Source organism: Ambystoma mexicanum, chromosome 2p (assembly GCF_040938575.1).
Source record: "Ambystoma mexicanum isolate Mex_15411 chromosome 2p, UKY_AmexF1_1, whole genome shotgun sequence".
NCBI classification, from domain to species: domain Eukaryota; kingdom Metazoa; phylum Chordata; class Amphibia; order Caudata; family Ambystomatidae; genus Ambystoma; species Ambystoma mexicanum.
This window is the reverse complement of record NC_090923.1, coordinates 721,706,779-721,732,373: the sequence shown is the minus strand read 5'-3', so window position 1 is coordinate 721,732,373 and position 25,595 is coordinate 721,706,779. Positions and strand designations below refer to the sequence as shown.

Below are 25,595 nucleotides of genomic sequence, written 5' to 3'. Positions count from 1 at the left end.
ATAATGCCCCAACAAGTAAGTCATGCATAAACAGATGCCTACAGTAACCACAATGTAAAGGGCACACACACCTACACAGACTAATTCAACAGTTCAACACTACACAATGACAATGCAACATTGCCAGACATTTTTGGCATGTACAGTGCAAACCATGTATGTGAATCCATTGTGGCAGGAATGCGCAAACCACAAACATGCACAAGAACAACAAATTACACAGGAGGGCACTATTTGACAGCACTGCACACCACAGGCCCAACACAGACAACATGCACATTTGAAATCCTATCACAGACCATGTCTGGCACAACCTGTTTGTGAGCTGTGTGCACAGTGTATGTCTAAGTGACACTGCACATTTACCCCCATAGTATATCACACATCATTGAATTACTGGGAGCGAAAACCATGTAGTACAAATGCAACATGACTGCATCAAGAGTGAGTGTCCATCTACAAGACATGTAAAATGCTATGCATACTCAATGCACTGTGACTGACATCTGTGTCCTAGGCTTTTGCATGTGACTCTAGTTACCCCCAGCTCCCATGACTAATGACACCTGTGCGCAATACACGTACTCCACAGGAGGTGGCCTACAATGAGGCATACATCAGGACCAGACTCTGCATTGAGCAGACGTTTGGCCTGCTGAAGGCACGTTTCCGGTGCCTGGACTGTCCCGGAGCGGCCCTGATGTACAGGCCAGGGAAGATTGGCCAGCTATTTGTTGCTTGTGCCATTCTGCACAACATCGGCCTCAGGCAAAATGTCTCCTGCCCCCTGAACTGTACATGCCTCCCCCAGCAGACAATTATGTACTGTCCGCTGATGCAGTACTGCTGCACATTGAGCATGTGGAAGCCAGGGATGGACGTCTCGTGCAGCAAGAACTATTGAAAAACATTTCTAGACACATTACTTTTTATATGCATCACACTACATGTCACTTTCACACAAAAAGTATCCTCTCATTTCTTCTAGGTAACTTATGTTTTTAATTATCAGCTGTGGTGAGCACCAGTCCCCAACAGCCTTTGCCACCCACGTCCCCAAACCCCAATAGCCCTTGCCACCCACATCCCTTGTGCCAGTGAAAGAGTGTCATGCCAATTCATGTCACTTTCGTGGCCTCTTGCCCTTGGCGGCCTGCTCGGGTACTGTATGGACCAGATCGTGCAATAAGTGTGCACCTTGGAGACCTAGGCAATGACCCCTCCATGGGGGATACAGCAGTGGAAAGCTCAGATTCCTGGCTCTGGATGTGTTGCATTGTGAGGAGAATGCTTGCATGCATGGATTCAGCAAAGGCCAACATGCCCTCCATGTGCTCCCTCATCCTCTGCCCCACAGATGTGATGGTAGCAGTCGCCATGGACAGCTGCCAGCAATCCTCCTTGATGATCCTTGGACACTGACCCTGATGGCCTGCAGGTGGTGCACTTGCAGCTCCGCAAGGTTCTCAATAGTGATCTGGCATTGTGTCATGACCTGCAGCCTCGCCCAGATTGCAGCCAGTGAGTGCTGTGACGGGCTGTGGACTTTGTAAAGGGCCAGGGCTGAAACATGGTGTTCTCCTCCTCACCTTCTGGAGTGTCATCAGTCCCATTTTCTGGCTCAGCCTGGTGCTGGTAATGGCTTTGTGCCACAGGTGACGAGGGGGGTTCATGGGACAGATGGGTGGGTGTTAGGGAGAATTCTCTGTTAAGGCTAATTTCCCAAACCTATTGAGTCCCCCAGCAGCTTTGCTGGATTTTTGGGGTTTATTGTTTTTCTCCTGCTAAGAGTGAGACACTTTTTCTCCCACTCTTAGACATTATTTGAGGTGTTCCTTTGTCTTTGTATGTGTTTTATGAGCTATGGGGTCCTTTACCACATAGGGCTTCATGTGTTTTTGGTATGTGGATTAGACAGCACCCTCCGTGCAGTAACCCAGGGGTGTCGTAGCGACCCCCAAACATAGACTCCATGCCCTGGGAGACAGTAGTCAGTCTCAGGGTATGTAAAGTCACCATTGGCTTTACTAGTCTTAAATTGTGAATGGAACCAGTACAAACCATCATATTGTGGACGTACTGGTCGGGGCGACAGTGGCTGTCTCCACACTTTGCACCACTGCCTTGGGCTGGTGTCATGTAGCCTTGATGCCTCCCTTCTGCTCTTCCTACTGGTACTCCCTTGACCGGCCTGTGCAGGGGTGGAGCTAGATACGCTGTCAGCGGTGGAGGTCTCCTGGGCAGTAGAGCGCCCCGCCTCTTCAGCCTAAGTCGATTATGAACCTGTTGGGTGGATAATGACATGCTTTTAGTCACCATGTATACTAGTAAGTGGGCTAGCGAGACACTCATGCAACATGAAGTATGGTCATCCTACATATGTTTTGCTTGATGGGCACGGTCAGTTGCTGTCCAATGAGTACAGCTAATGCAAGGTGGGAGTAGTGTCTGCTGTGGGTCTACACTGCACATGCATGAGCTCATCGTCAGTTGGCATGCCAAAATGGCATTTTGTTGTGGTGGTGCAGGGGGTTCACTTTGCAACATGGACTTTCACAGCACACATGGTTGCTTCCTATGGTTCCATGTCTTCACATGCACATTCTACCTACTGTGCATATGCATTACAACAGTGTCCCAACTTCCCTGGCATATGCATGTAGTCTCTGTGCCTTTGTACAGATTGCCATGTGGTTGCCCATTCGCCTGGCCGTTGTGCTCATCTATGCTGGGGGAAGCATGCATCCCAGTGCAATCGCATGGGAGTGGGAACTGAAAGACTGGCTGTTATCCTCTTCGCTGATTGCTCCATTTTCAGCGCTGCTGATCCCGTTTATCCCTTCCATGTGGAGAATTGATCTGCCCTTTTCCTTTAATGGAGTCAGAGTGAGGGGTTCCACGGCGCCACCTCCAGTGGCAGATGTTTCTCGCGTCTGCCTGGTGATGAGGGTGCGGAACCCTGCCTTCAGGTCGTTCCACCTATTGTGATAGTCTTCACTGTCCTATAGGGCATTGCCCACTGCCACGACCTTGTCACGTATGGTCGCCCATATTGCTACCTTACTCTGGCCAGTGGTCCTCCGCTGTCTGCTTCCAGACATCTCATCTGCATGTGCAACATCCTCATCCACCAGCACTTGCAGTTCACCCTTACTAAATTTGTGCTTCCGCAGTCTCATCTCTAGCACCTTCACTTTACCCTTTTCCTGGGACATGTCCCTACCAACTCTCGTCTCTGGGTGGCACCAGGAAATAGAAGATTTTAGGTTGGATTGGCTTCTTAAAAATGGCCGCCGGCAGGCATCCCATTCCGGTGATGCTATTTCGTCGGCTGTAATTCTGCCAGCAGAATTGGTGTCGAATGTGGCGGCGGTATGGTTATTCCACCGATTCTGGGCAGAATGACAGTCCGGAACTCATTTCCAGCAGCAATTCTGCCATACGGAATTACCGTTACCACCAACGGTGTGTGCGCGCTCCCGACAACTTGTGATACAGCGGTAATTCTGCCAGAAACCATGGTGGTAATGGTAATTCTGCCTTACCACTAAATTACCACAAACCCATAGTGAGGCCCAGTGTGTGGTGTCTTGGAGTGGCGCATGACACCGAGCAATGCAGTTCTTGTCAGGCCATGAAACTGAAAGTGGTCGGGGATCCCTCATCAAAACTGGTGTTTGAAAGGCCCCCTTTCGAATTGCAGGCTAGATCGGCTATGAGGTCCTCTGGTCCAGAAACGGAGGGACCAACTTTAGAGAAGGAAGAGGAGGATAGGCGCCCTGTTCGTCCAATTTGAAGGTGGCCAACGGTGGTCCAACCCCCCTTGAGCTCCACCTTGGTCCAAAGGAAGCCTGCATCAGTGCTGACTCCATCATCAGCCACCATCAGCATCGTCGACGGACCACGTTGAAATTCCCTTCTAGACAGATCAACGGTGGGCCTGAGGCTATGCGGCATAGTCCAGCCCTGATTTCTTCTAATCCATGCTGTCGATTATCGACAAAGAGGGGACTGGATCCCCTTTGGGATGGAACCCCCTGATAGGGGCAGACATAGACCCAGCGCTGCATTTCATGGCCGACCATGCAGGTCTAGTTGAGTTGGTGGAGGGTCTGCATGATTCGAGTAGGCTAGACCTGTTCCCGAAGTCGAGTTGCACCAAGAGTCACTGTACGACAACCTGAATACCCAGTACCGCAGGGCGGTCGAGAAGGTGTTTGGTGTTCTCAGTCTCAGTGCTCTATCTAAGAGGCTCCTACTTGACAGAGGGCAGCCAACAGAAAGGGCTTTGCCGTTCAATATGGCAATTGCAGACACGATCATGAGCTTGCAGCATCATCTGTATTCGATGCCGAGCTGGCTAAAAAGTATAAACAGGCAAGGTGGTCCCCCTGTTTTTGACAGAGCATCCAAACCCGGAAGGCCACCAGTCTGGGAATGAAAGAGGAAGGGAGGATTCCTGGTGCCACTTCTTTATACAAAACGATAGTAAGGTTATGTTATGCTCTGCTCTAGATGGTGCTACACACACACACACACACACACACACACACACACGCACACGCACACGCACACGCACACGCACACGCACACACGCACACACACACACACACACACACACCCCCATTCAGGCATGATGGGACCTTTTCTATTGACACAACCCGGAAGTATGAATTACAAAAATATACCTATTTACTCACCTGAAAAAATATCTGTGTTGGGTATTGTGGTGGAGCAGAAGGAGGACGCGGACACTCTGAGGACATTTGTAATGTGTTTTCATTGAAGAATACAAAAATGCCTCCCTTTCCCTATCACTATGGGGATTCCCTACCTATTTTAGGTAGTCAGTCGTGGATAAATGTCCAAAGAAAACAGTCCGCCATCCAGAGCTAAACTATCTGACCCTACCACTTTGATAATCCAGTAACTCCCTTCTCCTGTTGGTTGTGCTAGTGCACTTGTCTTCTCTTCTTTCTTTTTTCATGATTATTATGCAATTCTCAAATAGTCTCTTGTGATTCCTTGTATTAGTTGTTGTAACTCTTTGATGGGATTATATCTCCTTTTACTAATGGTTGCTTGGTTCTGGTCAGTATCCTTTTTTCTTTCCTATAGGATCTGAGAATTTTGATGTAGTGTCTTTTCCTCTGAGACTTTGGATTTCTATACAGTTGTCATTCAACTTTTCCGTCTCAGGACTTCTTTGTATGCAGTGTACCCTAGGGGCCCCTCTCGTCTTTGGTGCACAATTATCTCTCTCTATTGTGTTCCAGTTTGTGCTTATTAGACTGTGGGTTATTTTCCCAATGTAGCAATGTTCCAGGCTTCTCTTTATCACATTAATACAGTTCGATTTCATTAATGGGGTTTTCACAGACTCGCCATTCGTCCTGGGACCGGTATCTCTGATGTCAAGGGGGGACGTCTCTGGTAGATGTAGGTGTGTGGGACCTTCTTTTTCCTTCTCTTCGTGTCTGTTTTTGTTCTCCGTGACCTGCACTTCGGATGCCTTTTCCTCTCCTTGAGTCGGTTTGTCGGTACGGTGGTATCAGCGTAATTGAGGGGACAACCTGTCCAACATGCTGCCTGCGCAGTCACGCCGCCAACAACCTCTCTGTTCCAGTCATCCCAACCTGCTTCTTCAAACATGCTGACCCTTTAGCATCTAATTCTGAAACTCGCAGGCTCCATGGCCTGCGTTGGCTCTGCCTTCCCCAGACGTTCTCCATACAGGGGCCTTCCCCTGCTTGCGTCTCTCGCTCTCTGTCTCTGCCTTGTCCTGCTCTTTTAGCATACTCTGTACAGTTATTCAGAGTTTTTGACTTAGAAAGATAGGCTCTTTTTCTGTTTGGTAATGGTATAAGTCCCTTTTTTTCTTCGTCCCAGTTATGATTTGGAGTGTTAGATCATTCCATATAGGCCATCACATGGAGGGCATCAGGGAGTCCTCACTGGAACAGGAATCCTTGTCCCCAAAGGCGGGTGATCTCTCCCGGTGAGGTCCCACTTGCCTCGACCCCTATGGAGGGTGTTGCAAAGTGGGCTCACCTCCCTAGTCTCTGTGGGGGGCTCTCCCTGGGGGAGAAGGAACGAATTCTCTTGATTCATCACACTATGGGAATTAACTTGTTTACTCCCTAAACATTATTTTACTCACAACTTCAAAAAGATATGGAGTGAAATACTTCCTCTTAGAAATGTTATCTCGAGCTCTGAGCTCTGATTGGATGCCCACTGTTAAGGCAGTTGTTTGTACCACTGTTTGGTAGATATTCTTTTTGCAAAATGTACCCCCTCTGCCCTTAGCCTTTCTGCACTACTGCTGGACACACTGGGATTGTTAGTGAGACTTTTATTTATCTCAGTTCCTGCATTGTCTTTTTTTCTTTTTCTGGGAACACTGAACTCTTCCTTTAAGGTTCCAGTGGTGGGAGACCTCTCCCCTTAGTTTTGGCTCTCATCAGTCATGTGGCAGTACCCCCACCTTATGTGGTGTGCTCCCAGGGATCTCTATGGTCCCTTTTCCATTGTCCCTAGACCTACCAGTACAAGAGTGATCATCTCCCTTTTATGAATTTTATATATTACTGTTTGCAGCTCCAGCTTTCTTCCATGGAGTGCTTTGGGGACACTTGGTGTCCCCTTCTCTTTGTTCTAAGTAGCTCTTTTGTACTTTCCAATCATCATCTGAAGGGGCTGGTGGCAGTCATTACTTTAGGACCTATTTTTGGATGCATTATCCTAGGATGCTTTTGTAGCCGCAATAATGCACGCAAAGGGAGCCATATACTCAAAACGACCTCTAATTATGCTTTAAGTTCAGTTAAAGGTGGCCTGTCCTTCGTTGGCTGTACTTCTACCTTGCCAGGTAGGGGAGGGCCCCATTTCTTCATGCATCTTGGCGGGCTTCTTGCAAGAATCCTGCTAAGATTCTACTTTGTGTGTATGCTTGCAGGAAGTGGGGAGGGGACTACCTGCTCCCAATCTGCATTCCTCTAGGGCCTTGGGTGTTGTTGGGCAAATTATGGGTGGCTGGCTGTCCACTACTGGACAGCCACTTCGAAGTGTCCCTATTGGAGGACTGGAGTTACCTCCAGCCCATTTTCTGGGCTTGAGGCGACAAGCTGTACCCAGGAATCAAGTCAAACACTGGAGCTGAAGAGACCCAAAGAAGACAATGACTGAGATACACTTCTGGTGGACAGTTCAGAAACCAGCATTGGCTCAGCCAATATCACCTCATTGTGCACCTCAACCTTCTTATCAACACGGAAGACCTCTGCAAAGTGCCTTCTTCCCTATGACTGGTGGGACTAACCAGTCACCGGTCTTGCTCAAGGTACATCGCCTGTTTTTGGTTGTAGGAGCGTGCATCTTTACATTTTCTCTGCAAGGCCTGGAACAAGTTGTTCATCGTTGCAAGAGCTTCCGTCTAGCCGAACAGCTGGAAGTTTCAGGTGGCATCCGCAAAGTTCTGCTGGGACTCTGGCAATCCACTGCACTGCCCTTCACCAGGAAGCGAGTCTGCAGGATCACCTTCCAGGGTCAGTGCAATCATCGGTGAAGATCTCCGTGAGGGTCTCGCCTTCATGATGGAATCGAATATGGGTATCCCCTCTACAATCTGAGATCTTCACAGGAATCTAAAGACGACCATAGGTGAACGTCCTTGAACTCATGACCTGAAGACCATTCACATGACCACAATGGTGAGGTTTGGCATCCCCAGCGATTTACTGTCGCCTGGGACTGTTTCTACCTTTCTAGGTGCTTGGGGGCCTGAGATGCCTTATATCTCTTAAATCATCCCCTTTCCCCATAGGGTTTGCATTGGTTCGTAAAGTCCTGCTTAATTTAGTGCTAACCTTGGCTGGCCCCGATCTGTGGTGTCTGGGTAAGTACTTCTCTGGGTCATCTTTGTGAACCCCATGGGTGGTAGCTTCTCCTCCCTTCAACTGGAACTCGATTTAAGACCCTTATATCCCTATTTTGCATGCTGCATTAGCCCTGCACTAACTAACTTCAGTATTCTACCTGCACAAGCTGAGTTGGCCCTCCTGGACCACTCACCTCTCCCTCAGGAACCTTTTGCGACACCTAAAAGCCTTCCAGAAACACTGCGAAGTTTGGGCAGGACTTCAGACGTTTTAGTATGATGCTGGGTGCCTTTTATAAGGTCTATGTAGTCATAATATTGAGAGGTGCTTGACATATGTCATCCCTACTTTGGTGAATGCATTTATTGTTTAGATATCAGTTTGTGATTCTAAAGTAGTGTGCAACCCATAGCGGGTTACCAAATTGTGGGCTGCATATATGTACTAAAGTATTTTTACTTACCTTGAAATATTTAAAGTGTGGCTTTAAGTAGTATTGTAATAAATGATTGTCATTTTTATAACTTACCAGTGTGAGTCTTTTCCTTATCAAAGTCTGCTACATTTTCACTGTACCTTCTTCCTTGGGTCAGCCTTGCTGCTTGGTCAGTGCTACTTGAAAGAGACGCTTTGCTCAACTGGGGTAGTAATTAAGCTTGCTAGCCCTAGGTTGGCTTTTTCCAAGTCCTATTCCAGATAGTGACTTTGAAAAAGCCTCCAAACAACCACCCTCTGTTGAGGATGCTACAACCACTAACCCTATTGGGCAGGCTAATACACCCGACAAGAAAGGAAAGCCAAACCAGTGTAGGTAACGTTGTCAGAGTGACAATGTTTAACTCTCGGGGTAATAGGTCAGCACAGAGGTACACTTAGTCCATACACATAACTTCAGAAAATACACTTATCAGACACTGATCAATATAACCTTTAATGCACATATACAACTATCAGTTCAAATAAGTATTTTGCGTATTAATACATAGTATTAATAAGACACCAGCATACTGGCATGGGTAGTATCGCTCCGTGGCAGCACGCTCGTCTTGGAAGCAAGACGACGCAGAGCAACACAGGTTTGAATCCTGGGGCCGTGCTTAGAAACCTCTACTTTATTAAGCGCGTTAATAAAAAAATATATAATTATATACAACAGTAATGTCTATAAAAGTTGTTTCCTAACCCAGTGTCTACATGTGGGCACCCAACATAAAATTCCAGGAGGAGGGGGTCGTGAGAGCCCAGAAACCCTCAAACCTAACAGCAGGTAAGGCCCCATGGGCCTGCACCCTACAGTACAGTGTCACATAAACACATCTCAACCATGGTATATGTAGAAGGCCCTTCACCTAGTGGTCAGCACCTAAACCTTATAGATAGGTTATGGGAAAAGAAGAGATGTTACTAACAAGAAAAATATATAATAAATCCAAAGGTTCTAAAACAGTACTCCATATTCATTTGAACTCCTTGGGGCATTAAATGGGTATTAATTCACAGGCACATATAATATATTATAGCACGAGAGAGATTGAAACAATTGTAAACACTAGTTAATGGCTTCAAAGAATTATAAAATATTTTAGCAACATTCACCTCATTCATACATTTCAGGGGAAAATTGTTGCAGAGTTGCTAGAAATATTCACAATGTTAAACTTACAGTCCCATGGGAGAAATGCATATGAAGATTTTAAAAATCAACTAAAAATCACAGGTAAGTACAAAAATAGCAAGCTTGTTCCAGATTCCACTGATAACCAAGGGGATCCATGAAAAATGTCCAGAGGTGGGTAAGTGCCCGAGTGACAGGTAAGTTCACAGTTCAATTGGAAAGAATGGGAGAAAGTTAAAGGGTCATATGATTTAGTGGAGGTAAGTTTATTTGACGTCACACGTGCAGATTCTGTGACAGGCAACCCCAGCGAATGCCACAGGAGACTCCAAAGAAGTGTTCCAAAGGTTGGAAAGGTGGAACCAGGCCCCAGAGACAGAAGCAGCAGAACAGGAGGCACCCTAATAGAAGTCTGGGAATTGCAGTAGATGGTGTCTCCAAGGAATCTTTACCCAGGACCAGAGGTACACCTAGGGGTGAGTTGCTTGCATAATCACACCCGCCTGGACCCAACCATAGGTAGTTACATTGATAGTTTTAGCAAAAATGGTTCCAGCATTGCGAAACAACCCAATGATTAAGCGGCTGTTTCCAACAGGTGCAGTGTGCAAGATTTGTCTCCTGGGCTTGAGCCAGGGGACAAGGAAGCCCCCAGCAACGCAAAAAAGCAATAAAGAACCTTCTGGTGATGTCTGCCCTCAAGCCTGAATTGAGGATTTCAGCATGGACAACCCAGAAAAGACAAGGGAACCTGTAGAAACAACTACCGGCAGATCCTTGGTCCAAGAAGGTAGACAGCTCAGCGGAAAACGGTCACAGGAGATGGAAAACAGCTGGTGGCACCCTCAGACATCCTTTGCTGATGATTTGGTGAGCAAACCACCTTTTGGACTTTAGCAGGAACCACATACAATCAGGAGACTTTAACGGAAAATGGCAGGTGGTGGCTGTAAACAGCACAGACATTGGTCCTGGCATGGAGGGCTTGTCCCACATGTGTGCGACACTGCAAGCGATTCCAAGGGTCACAGACAACAAACCTAAACGAGGACATTCCCAGATCAGTGTACCTAGCCAGTATGGCCAGGTAAGGGTTCAAACTGGTGGTAATCGTGGAATAAATCTCCTCAAGCTGGTCAGCACATGTGCATCCCTTTTGTTGCAGAAAAGAAAATCAACAGGGGCAGGACAAAACCTAGATACCCCTGCACAAAGGGACAGGCCCAAGGCCAGCAAGCCAATCATTAAAACGGTCTTGGGTGTTAGGGCTAGATGACTAGCATACTGGTTAGTGGTCAGTAGGACTTTCACATAACCTTAATAGCCCCCACAGGAAGTGAGAGGTATAGTCCAGGGATTTATACCAGTTAAGACCAATATGAAGGCTGCCATAAGGGGCTCACAAAGAGCCCACATGTTCAGAATGGCATTTTTGAGACCGCCTTGTGGTCACCAAGATAATGAAAAGCCCTGAAACACAAAACAGCACAGAGCAGGATTTAAAACACCCATTAGTACCCCAATGGCTACAAAAAAAGTACATTGGGTTACCAATGCGGTATAAAAGTTTGCACCCCAAAACTAAAGTGTTGCTGCCACTAGCCTAAAATCTGTGTAGGGTGAAAAAATCACCCAGGGCAAAAATGGGGTGCCTGAGAGGCACCCCTGAGACTGGACATTCTAGGGGCGACCTAATAATGTATATCCTTTATATGGTAAAAAGGGACATAATGGCAAGGGGACTTCAGGAGAAAACCATCTGGCCACCAAAAGGAGATCAAGGAACCAAAAAAGACAGAGGGAAAAAGCAAAAAGTTGAGGGACCTGAACAAGTGACCCTAGAATCCCCAAAATATAAATTCTGGCGTAACATCCACCTTGCATGAAAAAATCACACAGGTAGCTTATGCAAAGAAGGCTATTTCAGACTTAGGTCCTCGTCATGAGTTGGGCGGAGTGGTAAAATGCAGCAGAAACGCTATTACCGCTGCATTTACCACTCCGCCCAATCTCGAGTTGGACAGAAAGTGAGAGCTTTTTGCTGAAGGTGAAAATCACCCCTTTCTGCCCATTTTTGGTGCTATTAGCCCGGTGCAAATTGCAACGGACCGAGTTGCAGTAACTCCAATAGTGTTGGGCGGTATCCCAGCGCAATTAGTGCCGGACTATTGCCCAAGTCATGATGAGGCCCTTAGTCCCTTGCTCACTTGAGGAGGATGATTTTAATGAATGGATAGCATCAAAACCATTCATTTGTGATAGACTGTCATTCAATACTGTACTGTTTATGTACTGTTTGTCATCGCTGCAATCCTGCTTAGTATGCTGATTACTACAGGATTATATATGCAAATTGAGTCTTTTCACACAAATTCTGCACCACTATTTTGTAAAAAAATAAAAACTGTTGCCAGTTGTGTGGGAGTTTTTAGGATGTTTTATTTGGTGATTTTATAAGAATTGAGCCCTCTATGAGACATGTGTTTCGGCATCTCTTGTGCCTTCTTCAGTCGGGGCAGTAACTCTTTTTTTTTCAATCAAAAATGTACATATATTTTCGTCATTTTCACACGTCCAAAAACAATTTAAGAAACGCATTACATATGTAACAAACATTTATAAATATAAAGAGAAATAATAAATATTGATACAATTGTGAACAAAAATTATAAACTGGATATTAGTCATGACAACACAGAGATGGGAGCAGGCGAACCAGGAAGAAGTTTTTGGGTAAGTTTGAGAAAAATAAATTGGAGGAGGAAGAGAAAAGGCAATACGAATTAATAGGTGTAAGTATCACTGAAATAGTCTACCACCTCTATAACATTCTGATGTTGGTCATACCGAAGTTCATTCATGTAATCTATTCTGTGTATGATTGTCATATTTGCTAGATCATATCCATTATACATGCATTTTATTTCACAATAAAGTTGCATCCAATTCTTTACATTTGTTGAATTCGTTAGTGCTACTGTACCCGTTTGGGTATCGCCATATTTTTAGGTATCGTGATTATAATATTTGCTAGATCATATCTATTGTACATGCATTCTTTTTCCCAATAATGTCACATCCAATTCTTTGCATTTGTTGAATTAGTTAGGGCTGCAATATCTGTTTAGCTATCGTCATATATATGTTCTTGGAATACTTAATGGTTTCCTTCTCTTACCCTTTAGTTGCTCAATTGTTCATGTTTACTTCTTGTTGGCTGTAAATCGCTGGCTAAATCCATTCTGAAATTGGACAGTAATTAGTGTTAGCGAAAAGGCGTTCCATTCTTTTTGTTTATCTAATTCACTTTTGCGTAATATCAACTTCTTCTGAAGACCAGCCTTATGCTGGTTCATGCGGTTAATAGCATCCTTTGTTTGTGACCCTTCATTCATTGCGTACGCAGCATGATTCCGCGTGTAACACTGTAACTTACTGGTTAAAGCATGATTCAACAGATCTTGTCATTCTTATTATTAACAGCTATTCTATTCACATTGGCGGTATCTAGTAGTGTCCTAGCAGCCATTAGTATTTTGTTTGGAAGGTCTGTTGTTGGCTACGCGTTACATACGCAGTGTGGTTCAACGTCTCATTAGTGATGTTTTAGTAGACAAGTATGAGCTTCGTCGCATCTGACAGCCATTGGTTTTACGTTTATAGGGTCAGCTAGTAGCTAAGGGCTCATCATAAATATACATAATTGTTATGTCACTGTTGAAAATGTTAGAATGTCAACATATACAAACAAGATTTTGTTGGAAGATTTTGGGTTTTTCTTGCTCTTTACAGAAAGGAAGCCATTTCATTATCCGAGTTTAAACCAAGTTCGGTTGATCTGAAATGACAGATAAGTCTTGCTTCCATTGGTCTTAAGCACAGCTCCCTGTCTCCACCCCTACGACCAAGGGTGACTTTCTGTAGACCTATGAATCTTATCTCTTTTTTATCTTTCATTTGATGATTTTGTTGCCAATGTTGTGCCAAAGGGAGTGTCGCATATTGACTCCCAATTAGTGATAAATGTTCTCGAATACGGGTTCTTAGTTCTCTTATTGTGCTCCCTACATAGATTAGTTTACAGGTGCACAAAATTGCATAAACCACATATTTTGATCTACAATTGATGTTTTATGTTTAATTGAATCCCATTCGAATCTTTGAATAGTTCCGTACTAGTTTGTGCGTATCAACACATGGTGCATGTACCGCATTTTCTAAACCCAGTCTTCATTTGTTGTAACCATGAAGTTTGAGGTTTTTTGTTCTCCTCTGGGAGTAGTGACAGGCTCAAATGTGTTTTTAATGTTTTGGCTTTCCTGAAAATTATAGATGGATGTTCTTCCACAAAACTACAAATATGTGGGTCCAATTTTAATAGGTGCCAATTCTTTCTTAGTATCCTCCTAGTTATTTGGTTGTTGTGACAAAAGGTGGTTATGAATTTGACTTTGTCCATTTGTTGATCTCCTTGTTTATAATACTGCAGGATTATATATCTGTAAATGAGTTAAGGAGGAATAAAAAGAAGTAAAAAATATTGACATTTGCCTCACTGAGAGGAAAGAAAGATACAGGCTTTAAATGGTATGTGGGCTTTGAACACCTGGAACAAGTCCAGATAATGCTTCATCTGGCAATCTGCATAAACAGAAGTTTAAATGAGAACCTGTGGGTCTTAGAAATAAAATAAAAGGTGAAGAGCCTGGCTGTCCAAGGATTTGTTATGCATAGAAGATTTGCCAACTTTACTATGCTTACCATATTGACCTTCTACAAACAGAAGGTGGTTCCAGTTTAGAAATATGGAGCGAAGGCTGGTATAAATTTGTCATGGCAAACTTGGGAGGTCTTGGAAGGTGCCTTTTGTAGGAGGGTTCTTTGCCTCCCCAGGTGCCTTCCGATTGCATCAATTTGATATGAATTAGGCCTTCAATCCTTGTATTCAATGACTTTGTGGAAGTCTTTGGCTCTTGCCCGAAAGTGTGCCATGACCAATTGTCTCACTCCATTTATGTTCTAAATGATTTAGAGACCAAAGAGAGGGTTTAGCCCTTTGAAACTTGGATATTGAAATGTATGAACTGTCTAAGGGCGCTTGAAACTTAGATGGAGGTTTTATTAGCAAACCCTGACTCAGTTAAGGGCAAACACTGATGCCAAAATTGGATTCATACACAAACAAAGAGACAAAGGTATAAACTGTCTCTGGTTCTTGGTATAGAGAGTCAAGCCCTTAACGCGGTACCCAAATACTTAGTTAAGTTCCCTAGCCATTATCACCAGACTCATTTTCTACGCATGCGCCCGAATCTGTATCCAACCAAAGACGTGCTGTTTAGTCGCAGACAAGGGTTGTGGACAGATACTGGTTGTAGATTCTGCCTAGAGGAGGAAATTCCTGAGTCTTTGAAACATATAATAACCACCTGCCCAGTTGAGAACATTGTATTTGGGGAGATTTGTGGAGAATGTCAAAATGTTAACGAGAGAAGAATGGTGAAATAGGTTTCTAATGGCCGAAAACCTGATGGGTATTTTTGCTGGAGTAAAATTTCTAGATTAGGTTTTTAATGAACAATAACAAAGTTAAGGGCATAGTACTGAGGACGTTCCTATTAGCAAGCTTTTAGGCTTGGAGGTATTGTGCTCTAAAGATGATGATAAACTCTGTTCTAAGATTTGTATGGGTAATAAGGAATCTTGAGGTTATTATTTATGACTGGATGAACTGTGTTTTTAGATGTTAATGAATTGTGTTTTAAGATGTTTGTATGTGAAAGGTTTGTAATAAACCATATATAAAACCTTTTTTTTAAAAGTATGCTGATTTGCTCTAGTGGCCCGCCCCACTTTGGGAACACCACTAAAGATAATAGGTGGGTTGTATGGGGGACCCTTTTTCAATTTTAATCTTTGATCCTTCATTTTCCTTTTCAGTGGATGATGTCCAGGTTTCATGCTACCGCACTCTATGCAGCATCTATTCCCTGGGGACAACCAAGAACCCATATGTGGAGCGGTGAGTGTGACTACTGAGGTGCATGTGGGTTTTCATAAATTAGGCGGGAATAGCAGTAGGGTACTGAAACAAACATTCTTACTGCTTGGTCTGTAGTTGTGAGAGTTAGTGAACAATGCACTCACTGCAGGGGAACATACTTTCACCCACCCTCGTTCTCTGGGTGCATCTCAGATCTGACTGGGAATGCAATGCAATGGTAATTTCACACATTGACCACAATGGAGAAAAATGTCTTCACTGATGTGATGTCCTAGTTGTGGGGAACAACTTTGAAATTACATTAGTGTTACTTTACAGCATTGGAGGTCAACATATATGGCCACTGCGGGAAACACACACCAGACAAGGTGCAAAGTAAAATGCAGTACAATATGTATTTATTAATATAGAAAACCCCAATTGCTGTTGCCGGTATCTCTAGTGAAGGCTGAGTCTTTGAATGACAAGTGTGATGTAGTTGCACACTCTTTAATAAAAAAAAAGTGAATGTGTTAGTGCTGATGCTGTTTGCATAGTGGTATGCAGAGGGCTGGTTGGGACGTGGTTGTTTAATGCTGTGTAACTGAGGGCCCTCTGCCAGTGATCAGGATCCTCAGTGATGGGTACACTCATCTCCCCCGAGAGAGGCACATGTCAAGTAACTGAGAAGTACAGCCCACAGGTATAGATAATATGTACATAATTCATCTTGAATACTGCACATCAGCTATGAAGAAAGAAGGTGCCTTACTCAAAGGCAAGTGGTTAATTACCATGCAAGTAATAACATATGCGTTCCAATGCTGTTCCATGTTATTCCTTTATCTTATGATATTCCATACCTTTTCTGTATATGTTCTTAGAATCTGACTTGCAAACATTTACTTTAGAGCAATGAAGATATGGCTATGAACATCTCAGATGTACACCATCTAGCTAGAAAACTTGAGCAAGCGATTGTGAAGAGCGTGTGCACATGAACATCTCAAAGATGAGCCAGGCATCTTCAGATTGTCTTTAGTGCCACCATTGTGTGACTATGGTATAAAGCAGGAGTCAATGAAAATGTGCCCCGAGTTTGTAAATCAGGGCCCTATACTTTCACCTTAACTAGCCTATCCTACCCTACCTACTCTACACACCTAAACTATTATTCTTATGTCCCTGCTGTGCAGTGTACATCCAGGGTGTTCCATGTCGGTTGGCATAGCGTTTTATGATAACACAGCTTTTCACAATGCTATATATGCAGAAATGGCATGGTGCTACCCTTGTAATAAATGTTGAACTAGATTTCTGTTACGTCTATGTGTAAAGAGTCTCTATACCAGGTAGTTTGACCCCTTGTCTCTAGAAAGGTTTCTGCTTAGCGTCTGTAAACCGTGAAATCATGGGTTCTTAACTGTAGGAATCAAGTTGTAACTGATTTTGTGGAGCATTAATGATTGGACATAATGGCTGGCTAGAGACCACAGCTCTACTGAAAATCTGGCGGCATTAAACAGGCAGGTTCTTTTGTTGGCACTTTCTCATAAGTATGTAGAGGAAGCAGTTGCAAAGAGGATGACAATACCTGTCACTTAGCTGAATTTATCTTTGGGACAGGAACCTATCAGCATTCCATAGCAGGCTATATTTATTGCGTCACTGTGGAAAGGTGTGGAATTGGAAAGGACGTTTGTGTCGAACATCTCAGTTGCTGTAGGGCAAACTTTGAGTTCTTTTAGACAAAAAGCTGTGGAATGCAGTGATTTGTGCAGTAAATGCCAAAATCGAATTAGTGAACGAGATACCCAGAAAGTAGACATGTGCTGGATTCACAAAGGAGATACATGGAACGAGACGAGACCTTGACGAGACCTTGGTAATGAATCCCCAAAGCATCTCATAATAGCTTACTATGAACCTGGTAGCTGAGTTATGTTGATGGATGATGGGAAAATGGGGGTTGGCATTGCCTGAATCGGTTCCATGTGGCATAAGCATTTTCTCAACTGGTTTCCTACCCTCTTCTCTTATTCCTCTATCCTCCATTCCCTCTGAGAAGGCAGCGGCCAGCGCTAGGTGAGTGTCTTGCCAGGCTGGCAGCTGCAATGCCTGTGGCCTTTCTGGAGCCTGCTTTGAACGAGTACAACATCTACTCTGTCTATACAACAAAGACGCCGCGGGAGCGTGCCCGTGAGTATGATGTGGACAACAACCTAATAAAGAATGGGATTGAAACATGCAGAAAAATGATAGCTGGGGAGGGTACTAAAAGGGATGACTTTATGGGCTTGAATTGCCAGTTTCATTTCAAAATAGACATTTTGTGTGCATTCCCCTTTTTGCTCTTCATTGTCCTTTGATCATACTGCGATATCACACAAGTTTAAAGGATTGTTTACTGTGAAGTGTCTGTAGGTGGCATCATCTTTTCCCTGGAAAAGATGTCTACCCAGAGTCGCAATTTTTGTTGTTACATATAGGCAATGTCATGTCAACAGCTTCTATATCACCTGGAGCTCTGCATCACAGGTTACCCACAATGCACTGGGACTCCTGCAGGTGGGACCATGGAACAGGTTATGCTATTCCTGTTTACAGGATTGGTCAAGTTTCATTGTGAAAGGTAAACACAAGAGGTGTTTTTAAAATAATAAATTGGGTACATTTTATGTGGACAGTAATGGCCTTTTACATCTGCCCTTGAACAGTAGTGTCTGAGCTGTAGTTTCAGAAGGGATAACATACAGAGAAGCATTTTCTATATGAATCTCCCCATATGTATTCATAATTTTGGGGAAAATGTCGTAACCACTTCGCCTTCTTCTGATCTTCAGGCCTATTTTCTTTGGAGGCAGATGGAACTATGTTTCCAATCAGATGCAGCCATTTGCTGGTTTGCACTGGGATCGGCTATCCCCACCTCTTAGTTGTGGCAATCTCTTCTGTTTGACATTGTTTGTACATGAGAGACTGCCACTGCAAACCAGCATACCAGGCTCTGTTTAAACGTATGACTTGTGTAGGAGGTGTTCCGTTACCTCTGTCATCCCAGGCACTGACTAATATCATGATTCGTATTGCAGAACGCAATGAGAAGTTTGATGCTGCGAAGGCCTCCACTGCTCTGTCAAGTGCCCGCCTACTGAAAGAAAGCCACTATCCCGGACATAATTTCTTCTATTTGGTGGTGCAGCTTATTACTTAGAAAAGCACACTGTTCCCTGATAGTTCTGTGCTTGAGCATGTGCCATGGCGTGTTACTGAAACAGGATCCCTGCCCGTGGGTGCCATGATCTGTCGTGTGGTTAGTTACTGAAAGAATCTCCTTGCCCTTGGGTGTTCTAAGCTTGTATTCATGCCCTATATTCTAAAGATTTTGTTGTCTTGCAGCCTCTCATTAAGTACGCTCTCTCTCTTTCTCTCTCTCCCTCTCTTCCTTGTAGTCCTGGGGTTGCCCGATCATGTTGAGGAAATGTGCCCTGATATCCCAGACCTTGACAGCCTAATGAAAGAGATCGGCAGTCTGGCAGAATCTGGGGCTCGCTACACTGAGATGCCCCACGTGATCGAGGTGACATTGCCCATGCTGTGCAATTACCTACCCCGATGGTGGGAGAGGGGTCCAGAGAATGTGCCTGATGACTCCAGCCCATGCTGCACTACTGTCACCTCTGAGCACCTCAATGCGCTGCTGGGCAACATCCTGAAGATCGTAGTCAACAACTTGGGCATCGACGAGGCCTCCTGGATGAAGCGCCTTGCAGGTATGAGCGTAACAGGAGGGTCACAACACTTGCACTATGTATCACAAATAACATCAATGTCTGCAGACCCTGTAGGCCATGGTGGGCCATTATGCACCTCCCACGCAACAGTTCCACTTTATTTGTCCTCAGTACATTATGTTACTACATCTTTCTGAGATGCAAAGACATGCTTCCCTTCTCTTCCACCATGTCAGATGTTACTAGAGTTATCTGAATGCCACAGTCATATGAAATGTTACTAGAGCTTGAGCCCTCCATCGCAATCCCTCTAGTGAAATGTTACTACATCTCACTGAACCCTCCAGTCACACTCACCATAGTTTCCCATTTTAAAGTTTAGCCACCGTTCTGTGAATCTTACCTTATGCTCCAACTTCTCTGCTTACTCGCAGTTTTTGCACAGCCCATTGTGAGCAAAGCCAAGCCAGAACTACTGAGGTCCCACTTCATCCCCACCATGGAGAAGTTGAAGAAGCGGGCTGGGAAGGTGGTGGCTGAGGAGGAGCAGCTGCGTCTGGAGGCCAAGTCAGAGTCTGAGGACTCAGAGACCATCATTCGTGATGAATTTGCTGTCCTCTGCCGGGACCTGTATGCCCTTTACCCATTGCTTATCCGCTACGTGGACAACAACAGGTGAGTTTCTATACTAATAGTACCATCTACTGACCATCATGTCCCAGCAGACACATACTTGAAGGGCTGCAGACCTATTTTGCCACATTCCTACCTTTTAATTTAAGAAAGACCTCTAAACCTGTAGAAACATGTGCTTCACCACCCACAGCTGTTCATGGGATTGTTGGCCTAAAGGAATCCGAGATCTTGATCCTACCTCCAAAATATTAGACAGACACTTTTGCCTCCGATCAATAATCTATACTATGTCTGAAGAATATAACATCCTCCTTGTGGGGATGAATGAAGTGGTGGTTTTGCCCTTAGCAGTGTGGTGGGACCTCAGTGATTACCTCCGACGAGACATAGGATGTCCTCCCAAAGAAGACAGCTCCAGTGAATGACTTTGCAAACTACATAACTGTCTTTCTTAGGGATGGGGCTGGAATTATTTCATTTTTGCTTATGCAGTGTCTTAGAGATATGCAAGTCCAATATAGTGGTGGCAGCTTCCGTTGCCCAAATTGGTTCCTACATTCCAAGTATTGGATGGCTTATTCATTTGAAAGACAATTTTCACTTCAAATCTGGACGCCAATGTCTGTCTCTCAATGCATTTCAAGCGCAAAGAAGTAGATTCTTCCTCCACTGCCGAAGTAGGTAGGGTGACACATTACACAAGCCATCAGGCTAATTGCTTTTACAGCCTTCTCATGCTTTACAAACCCTCTTCACCCTCACAGCTGCATTGCTGAACCTTGTTTCATTACTGTGTATCAGTGACACATACCATGTTCTGTTCTGATGGTTGTGTTTGACTCCTCAGGGCAACCTGGTTGAGAGCTCCAGATCTGGATGCAGAGGAGCTCTTTCGGATGGTGGGAGAGGTCTTCATCTTCTGGTCCAAATCTCACGTAAGTCTAATTTTGTGAAAGGTACGGGTGACTGGGGAGGAAGTAAAGGAATTCTGGACTCAAGGTTGCATGTCAGCTGAAGGGACACTGATGCACCCCTGGCTTCTGGAATATATTTTGGGTGATACTGGCATCATCTTTCTTCCTTGAGGGATAGTCCATGAATCGAGTCATTGTTTTACTTAATCATTTAATAATGGCTCTGTTGTGCAGTGTATTTTGTGCCGATCAGAGTTCTGATATTTCGTGCCCTCTTAGGCTTGTATTCGCATGGGATAACGAACGAGGTACCTTTGGTTAGCTGGCCACTTCCTGGGGTTAAAAGAGAGATACCTCATAGTCTTACAAGCAGAGGTTTAAGAGGCAGAGACCTTGTGAACAAAAGAGCGAGAAAAAGTGTGCTAAAGATCCAGAGACCTCACAAGCTGAAGAGCCAACAATCTCCTAGTGAGTTGCATTAAATGCATTTATCATGTGAGATGCCTTACTTGCATTAGTTCCCTTTGTTTTATGAGTTGCATCAGACTTTTCTGATGTTGAGTGGCTTAGTGTGATTGTTACATGCATTAGCTGCATTATGCTGTGTAATTGCCTGTTAATGTTCAATACACTAGGTGCTTTGGATGCATTTGTTTTCTTCCTGTTATTAGATGCTAGATACAAAATTTCATTCGATGAAGTAGATACATTGGCAGCCTTTTTTGTCTTTTTGCTTTGATTGTATTGATTGGGTTAGGTGTATTATGTAGCTGTGATAGTTTTATTAGTTACATTTAATGGATTAACTCTGCTAGGGAGATTTCTGCACCACCCTCTGGTGAGGGGGAGGTGGGCTGTGTAATCATTGTCTCAGGAGGATAGCTCAGGAAGCAAGACGACACAGAGCACCAACAGTTCGATCCCCGGGTCTGCGCTTAGAAACCTCTGGGTATTAATCACGTCATAAATAACCTATCATATCATATCTAGCCTAATGGTAGAACAGGGAGTCACCAAAAATGAAAGGCCAGCCTCTCCAATGGTAAGTGTTAAGAGGGGTTTTCTGAGAGGCCACCCTGTTTTGGTGAACAGGGAAAGACGCTAATGTCTAGCCAACCTTTATCAAGGTAGCGTGATTGAGCAGTCAGGCTTAGACTTGGGACTGCGTGAGAGTGTTAAAGGGTTCAGTTAAGCACACACTGAGCACTCTAAATAACACATTTTAGACAGGATATACATAAATACAATTATTTAGTCCTTGGACAACTATGATCAATTAAAAACAACAGGTAAGTAAATCACTAAACATTCACTACTATTATACATATTCACTATTGGGGTGCTCTAGTTACAGAGTGCCAACACATTACTTTTAAACACAGTAAGATCATCAATTTAACAATCCAGTGTAGCAACGTAAGTCAGGGAAGAACAAGGTAAGTTATAACCAATTAAGAGAAGTATTATGTAAGAAGAAAGGAGTTAAAACACATTGCACAACTTTATAATTGTAAGGTTGTACGCTTTAAAACTCCTTCCCTGGCTAGAAGAGATCAGGCCTTGTGCCCTTAGCATCACAAGTCACTATAGAACTCTTTGCAGTAAGATAGAACTCTTTAAAGTAAGCTGAACAAGTGTTGGCAAAGACAACATGCACTGTAGTGTTTTTAAGTTTAAGAACAAAGTAAAGTTCTTAACAGAACTTCTATAAAGCAACCCACGGGACGATCCTTAATAAGAACTCCACCAAGTAAGGTCAGGGAAGCCAGAGGTAGGGCAAGAACTGTTTGCTTGTTAAACCATGTGGAGATGTGAGTGGGCGTTAGGCATGGGTATGTTTACTCAGCACCTGTACTCCGATTAACTCAGGGACCACTTCAGAGGCTCCTGATATCACTGGGCCCCGTGCTCTGTGTCTTGGTTCCATTGGAGGGGGTCACTGGTGCAGAAGACACTTTGGGTTTTGGGATTTAGGTCTGGCTACTCTGTGGGTCCACCCTCTGGCGAGATGGTTCCTGGCACTGAACAGCTGGATGACACTGATACAATGAAGAAAGGAACACCACATTGTCGATGACTTCAGAAGACCCAGGTCACCATTCAGACGGAGATCAGCGATACCCACCGCAAACAAATGATGGAATTCGAACCTTGTGTCTGAAACAAAGAAGCTCGTCCTTCGAGGCTGAAGAGCAGCAGCTGCAGAGGAAGGCCTCTTGCTTCATAAGTGAAGGGTCTGCAAAGTCTGAACTCAAGACAGCGACCGATGCTGTAAGATAGCCCATGAGGAAGCTGGTCAGCTCACAGGATAGTTCTGGGACACTTCCGAAGGCTTCCAAGGGAATGATCCTCAAGCAGAGTTCGAAAAAGATTGTTATGACTGTTGCAAGGGTCGATGCACCAATAAAGGTGTCTGGAGATCAACAAAGGAGCAGCACTTCGCTGGGATTCGCTGAAGGCATAATACATTAAAATGCAAAAGTGCACAGGAGAATAGAAATAGACACAGTTGGAAAATATCCCCTGCCAACAGCCTGTCTTGGACACATCATGCAAGTAACCACACAGTTACCAAAAACACAGTTAAAAGGACACAAAGTTTCTGATGCTTGTTAATCTGCTTAGAATCGCATGCGGTGCATAAGTATCCTTACTGCATCTCACTGAAAGGTAATGTGTGCTGCATAAAAGAAAAAAGGAATTTCTCGAAGGTGGAAAGAGTGCCTTTGCACTGATAGCTATAGAGACCAATGGCCCAGGGTTTAGAGCATGGGTTTACCAATTACAAGGTTGCAGGTTCAAGTCCCCTCATTAGTATGAATATGCTTAAACTGATAATTTGAGCTTTGCATTGGAAGGAAGCAGGTACCATTTTTGCATTCTAAGCGACTTCAGGTCCTCCAAGACTCCATCCTCTCACCAATCCTTTTAACCTCTGGGCACTCTCCTCAAAGATCCCAATATAGCCATGCACCAATACATGGATGATACTTTACTTGAGAATAAATAGGGCAAACCTATCACTCGTCTCTGTGATTACATAGCCCCCACCCAGTACTGGATGTCATCTCAAATTAAACCCATCCAAGACGAAATCCTTCCTCATCAGTATGCCTGCTAAACAACAACTCGTCCAACAATGGCTCAATGATTTTCGCCTAGAAGGATTTGATCCACAACTCTCGGACTCAGCAAAATGCTCAGGCTTCACCAAACAGCCTGCCTCCTAATCTCCACCCTTCACAAAATCAAAGCCTTCATCAAGCTGCAGGACTTCCGGAACATAGTGCAAGCCCTTGTGGTCTTGCACATTGATTGGGAAAATGTCCTTTTGACGGGGCTCCCAGCTGCTCACTTGACTCCCCTAATAGCAGTGAACCACGCTGCAGCACGTCTTGTTACAGATGCACAGAAATTTTACTCAATCATTTCCATTGCATGCAAATATGAGGGTTTCCCCTGCAGATCAAAATATTGTTCAAGACTGCATGTATCATCTACAAAGCAGTCACGAGTAGCACACCAACGTATCTGGGGGGTAAGCTCCACGAACCTAGTGGCACACGCTCCTTGCACAGCAAATCGACCAATCGGCTTGAATCCTAACTCGTCCGAAAACAGTCCTTCTCTTGTCACACATCCACCCTCTGGAACTCGATCCTGTTGTTTGCTCGGAATGGCCACACAATTCTCCAATTTCACAAATCTTTCAATACATCGCTTTTTCAACAACACCTGACCAATGACTAATTCCAATGGATGCACATACTGATGCACTTCAACTCACAGTACTGTGCTATTGTTAAAAGATGCCAGCCCAATGATGGCTACCCACAATCTGTACAGCGCTCTGCTGCTCTCAAGCAAGGTCCACACTTTAAACAATAAAATAAAATAAAAATAGGAACTGATCAGTTCCCCCCAAAACAGATGAGCTAAGCAAGGTAAGTGAAGTATACAAAGTATAAAGGCTTCACTTGCCTACGAAAGTCAGGACAGGTACAAAACAACAGCAAAAGGTTGCGGGGTTCCATAGATGTCTACGAAGGGGAAACATCTTCCTAAGACTCGCTCCCTCCAGACTAGGGACAAGGGGATCTAATTCACTGTTGGATGGATTTCTTGTTCCTATTGGTTATACATCTTGGAAAGACTACCAGCATTGCTATGTCAGGGAACTGGCCTACGCTCAACAGTGAAGTCAAAGCATTGAAGACTTATGGGCCTGAGCAATTTAAGATTTGCAACCGTCGTGTTCATCATCCACTTTAAAGGCTTATGGTTAGCCTGAATGGTGAAGTGAGTCCCAGAGAGGTAGAGTCTCAGCTTCCCAAGGACTCACATAATGGCAAAAAATCTTTACATAGTAGCCCACCTCAATTCTCTGTCCTTATACTGGTGACTGATGACACATGTGGTGCTCCCTGCCTTTATCATCTAGCTGTGAGGGGACTGCTCCTATTCCAGTGTCATGGACATCTGCCTGCAATATAAAGGGTCTCAGTCGGGTGCCTGGGAACAGCAGCCTAGCACAATAAATCATGTAAGCCCTGAAAGGCCTTCTGACACTCTTCAGACCAAGATAACTTTTTATGGTTCTTAGGAGTGGTGCGAGCAGTCAAACAGGCTGCTATGGGGTAATAGTATGCCATGACATTCCTGTAATACCCATTGAGGCCCAGAAGGGCTCTCACTGGGGTATGGGTTTTAGGATTCTCCCAGTCTTGTACCACCTGAACCTTACTAGGTAGAGACTGAATCTTGCCCCCACCAACCTCAAGTGCAAGGTAGGTCACTGATCCTTGACCAATCTGGCATTTGGTTGTCTTTATG

At 44.4% G+C, this 25,595-nt stretch overlaps 1 protein-coding gene across 8 annotated transcripts in view; it reads left to right on the top strand.

Moving 5' to 3' along the window:
• The window catches only part of RYR1 (ryanodine receptor 1), a 946,449-nt gene that overhangs the window by 533,858 nt on the left and 386,996 nt on the right, over window positions 1-25,595 (top strand). For all 8 annotated transcript variants that reach the window (XM_069644325.1, XM_069644324.1, XM_069644319.1 and 5 more), the window contains 5 exons: window positions 15,436-15,517; window positions 17,547-17,677; window positions 18,931-19,251; window positions 19,647-19,887; window positions 20,696-20,783. In XM_069644325.1, the coding sequence (XP_069500426.1) occupies window positions 15,436-15,517; window positions 17,547-17,677; window positions 18,931-19,251; window positions 19,647-19,887; window positions 20,696-20,783 (863 nt within the window). The remainder of the gene's footprint in view (window positions 1-15,435; window positions 15,518-17,546; window positions 17,678-18,930; window positions 19,252-19,646; window positions 19,888-20,695; window positions 20,784-25,595) is intronic.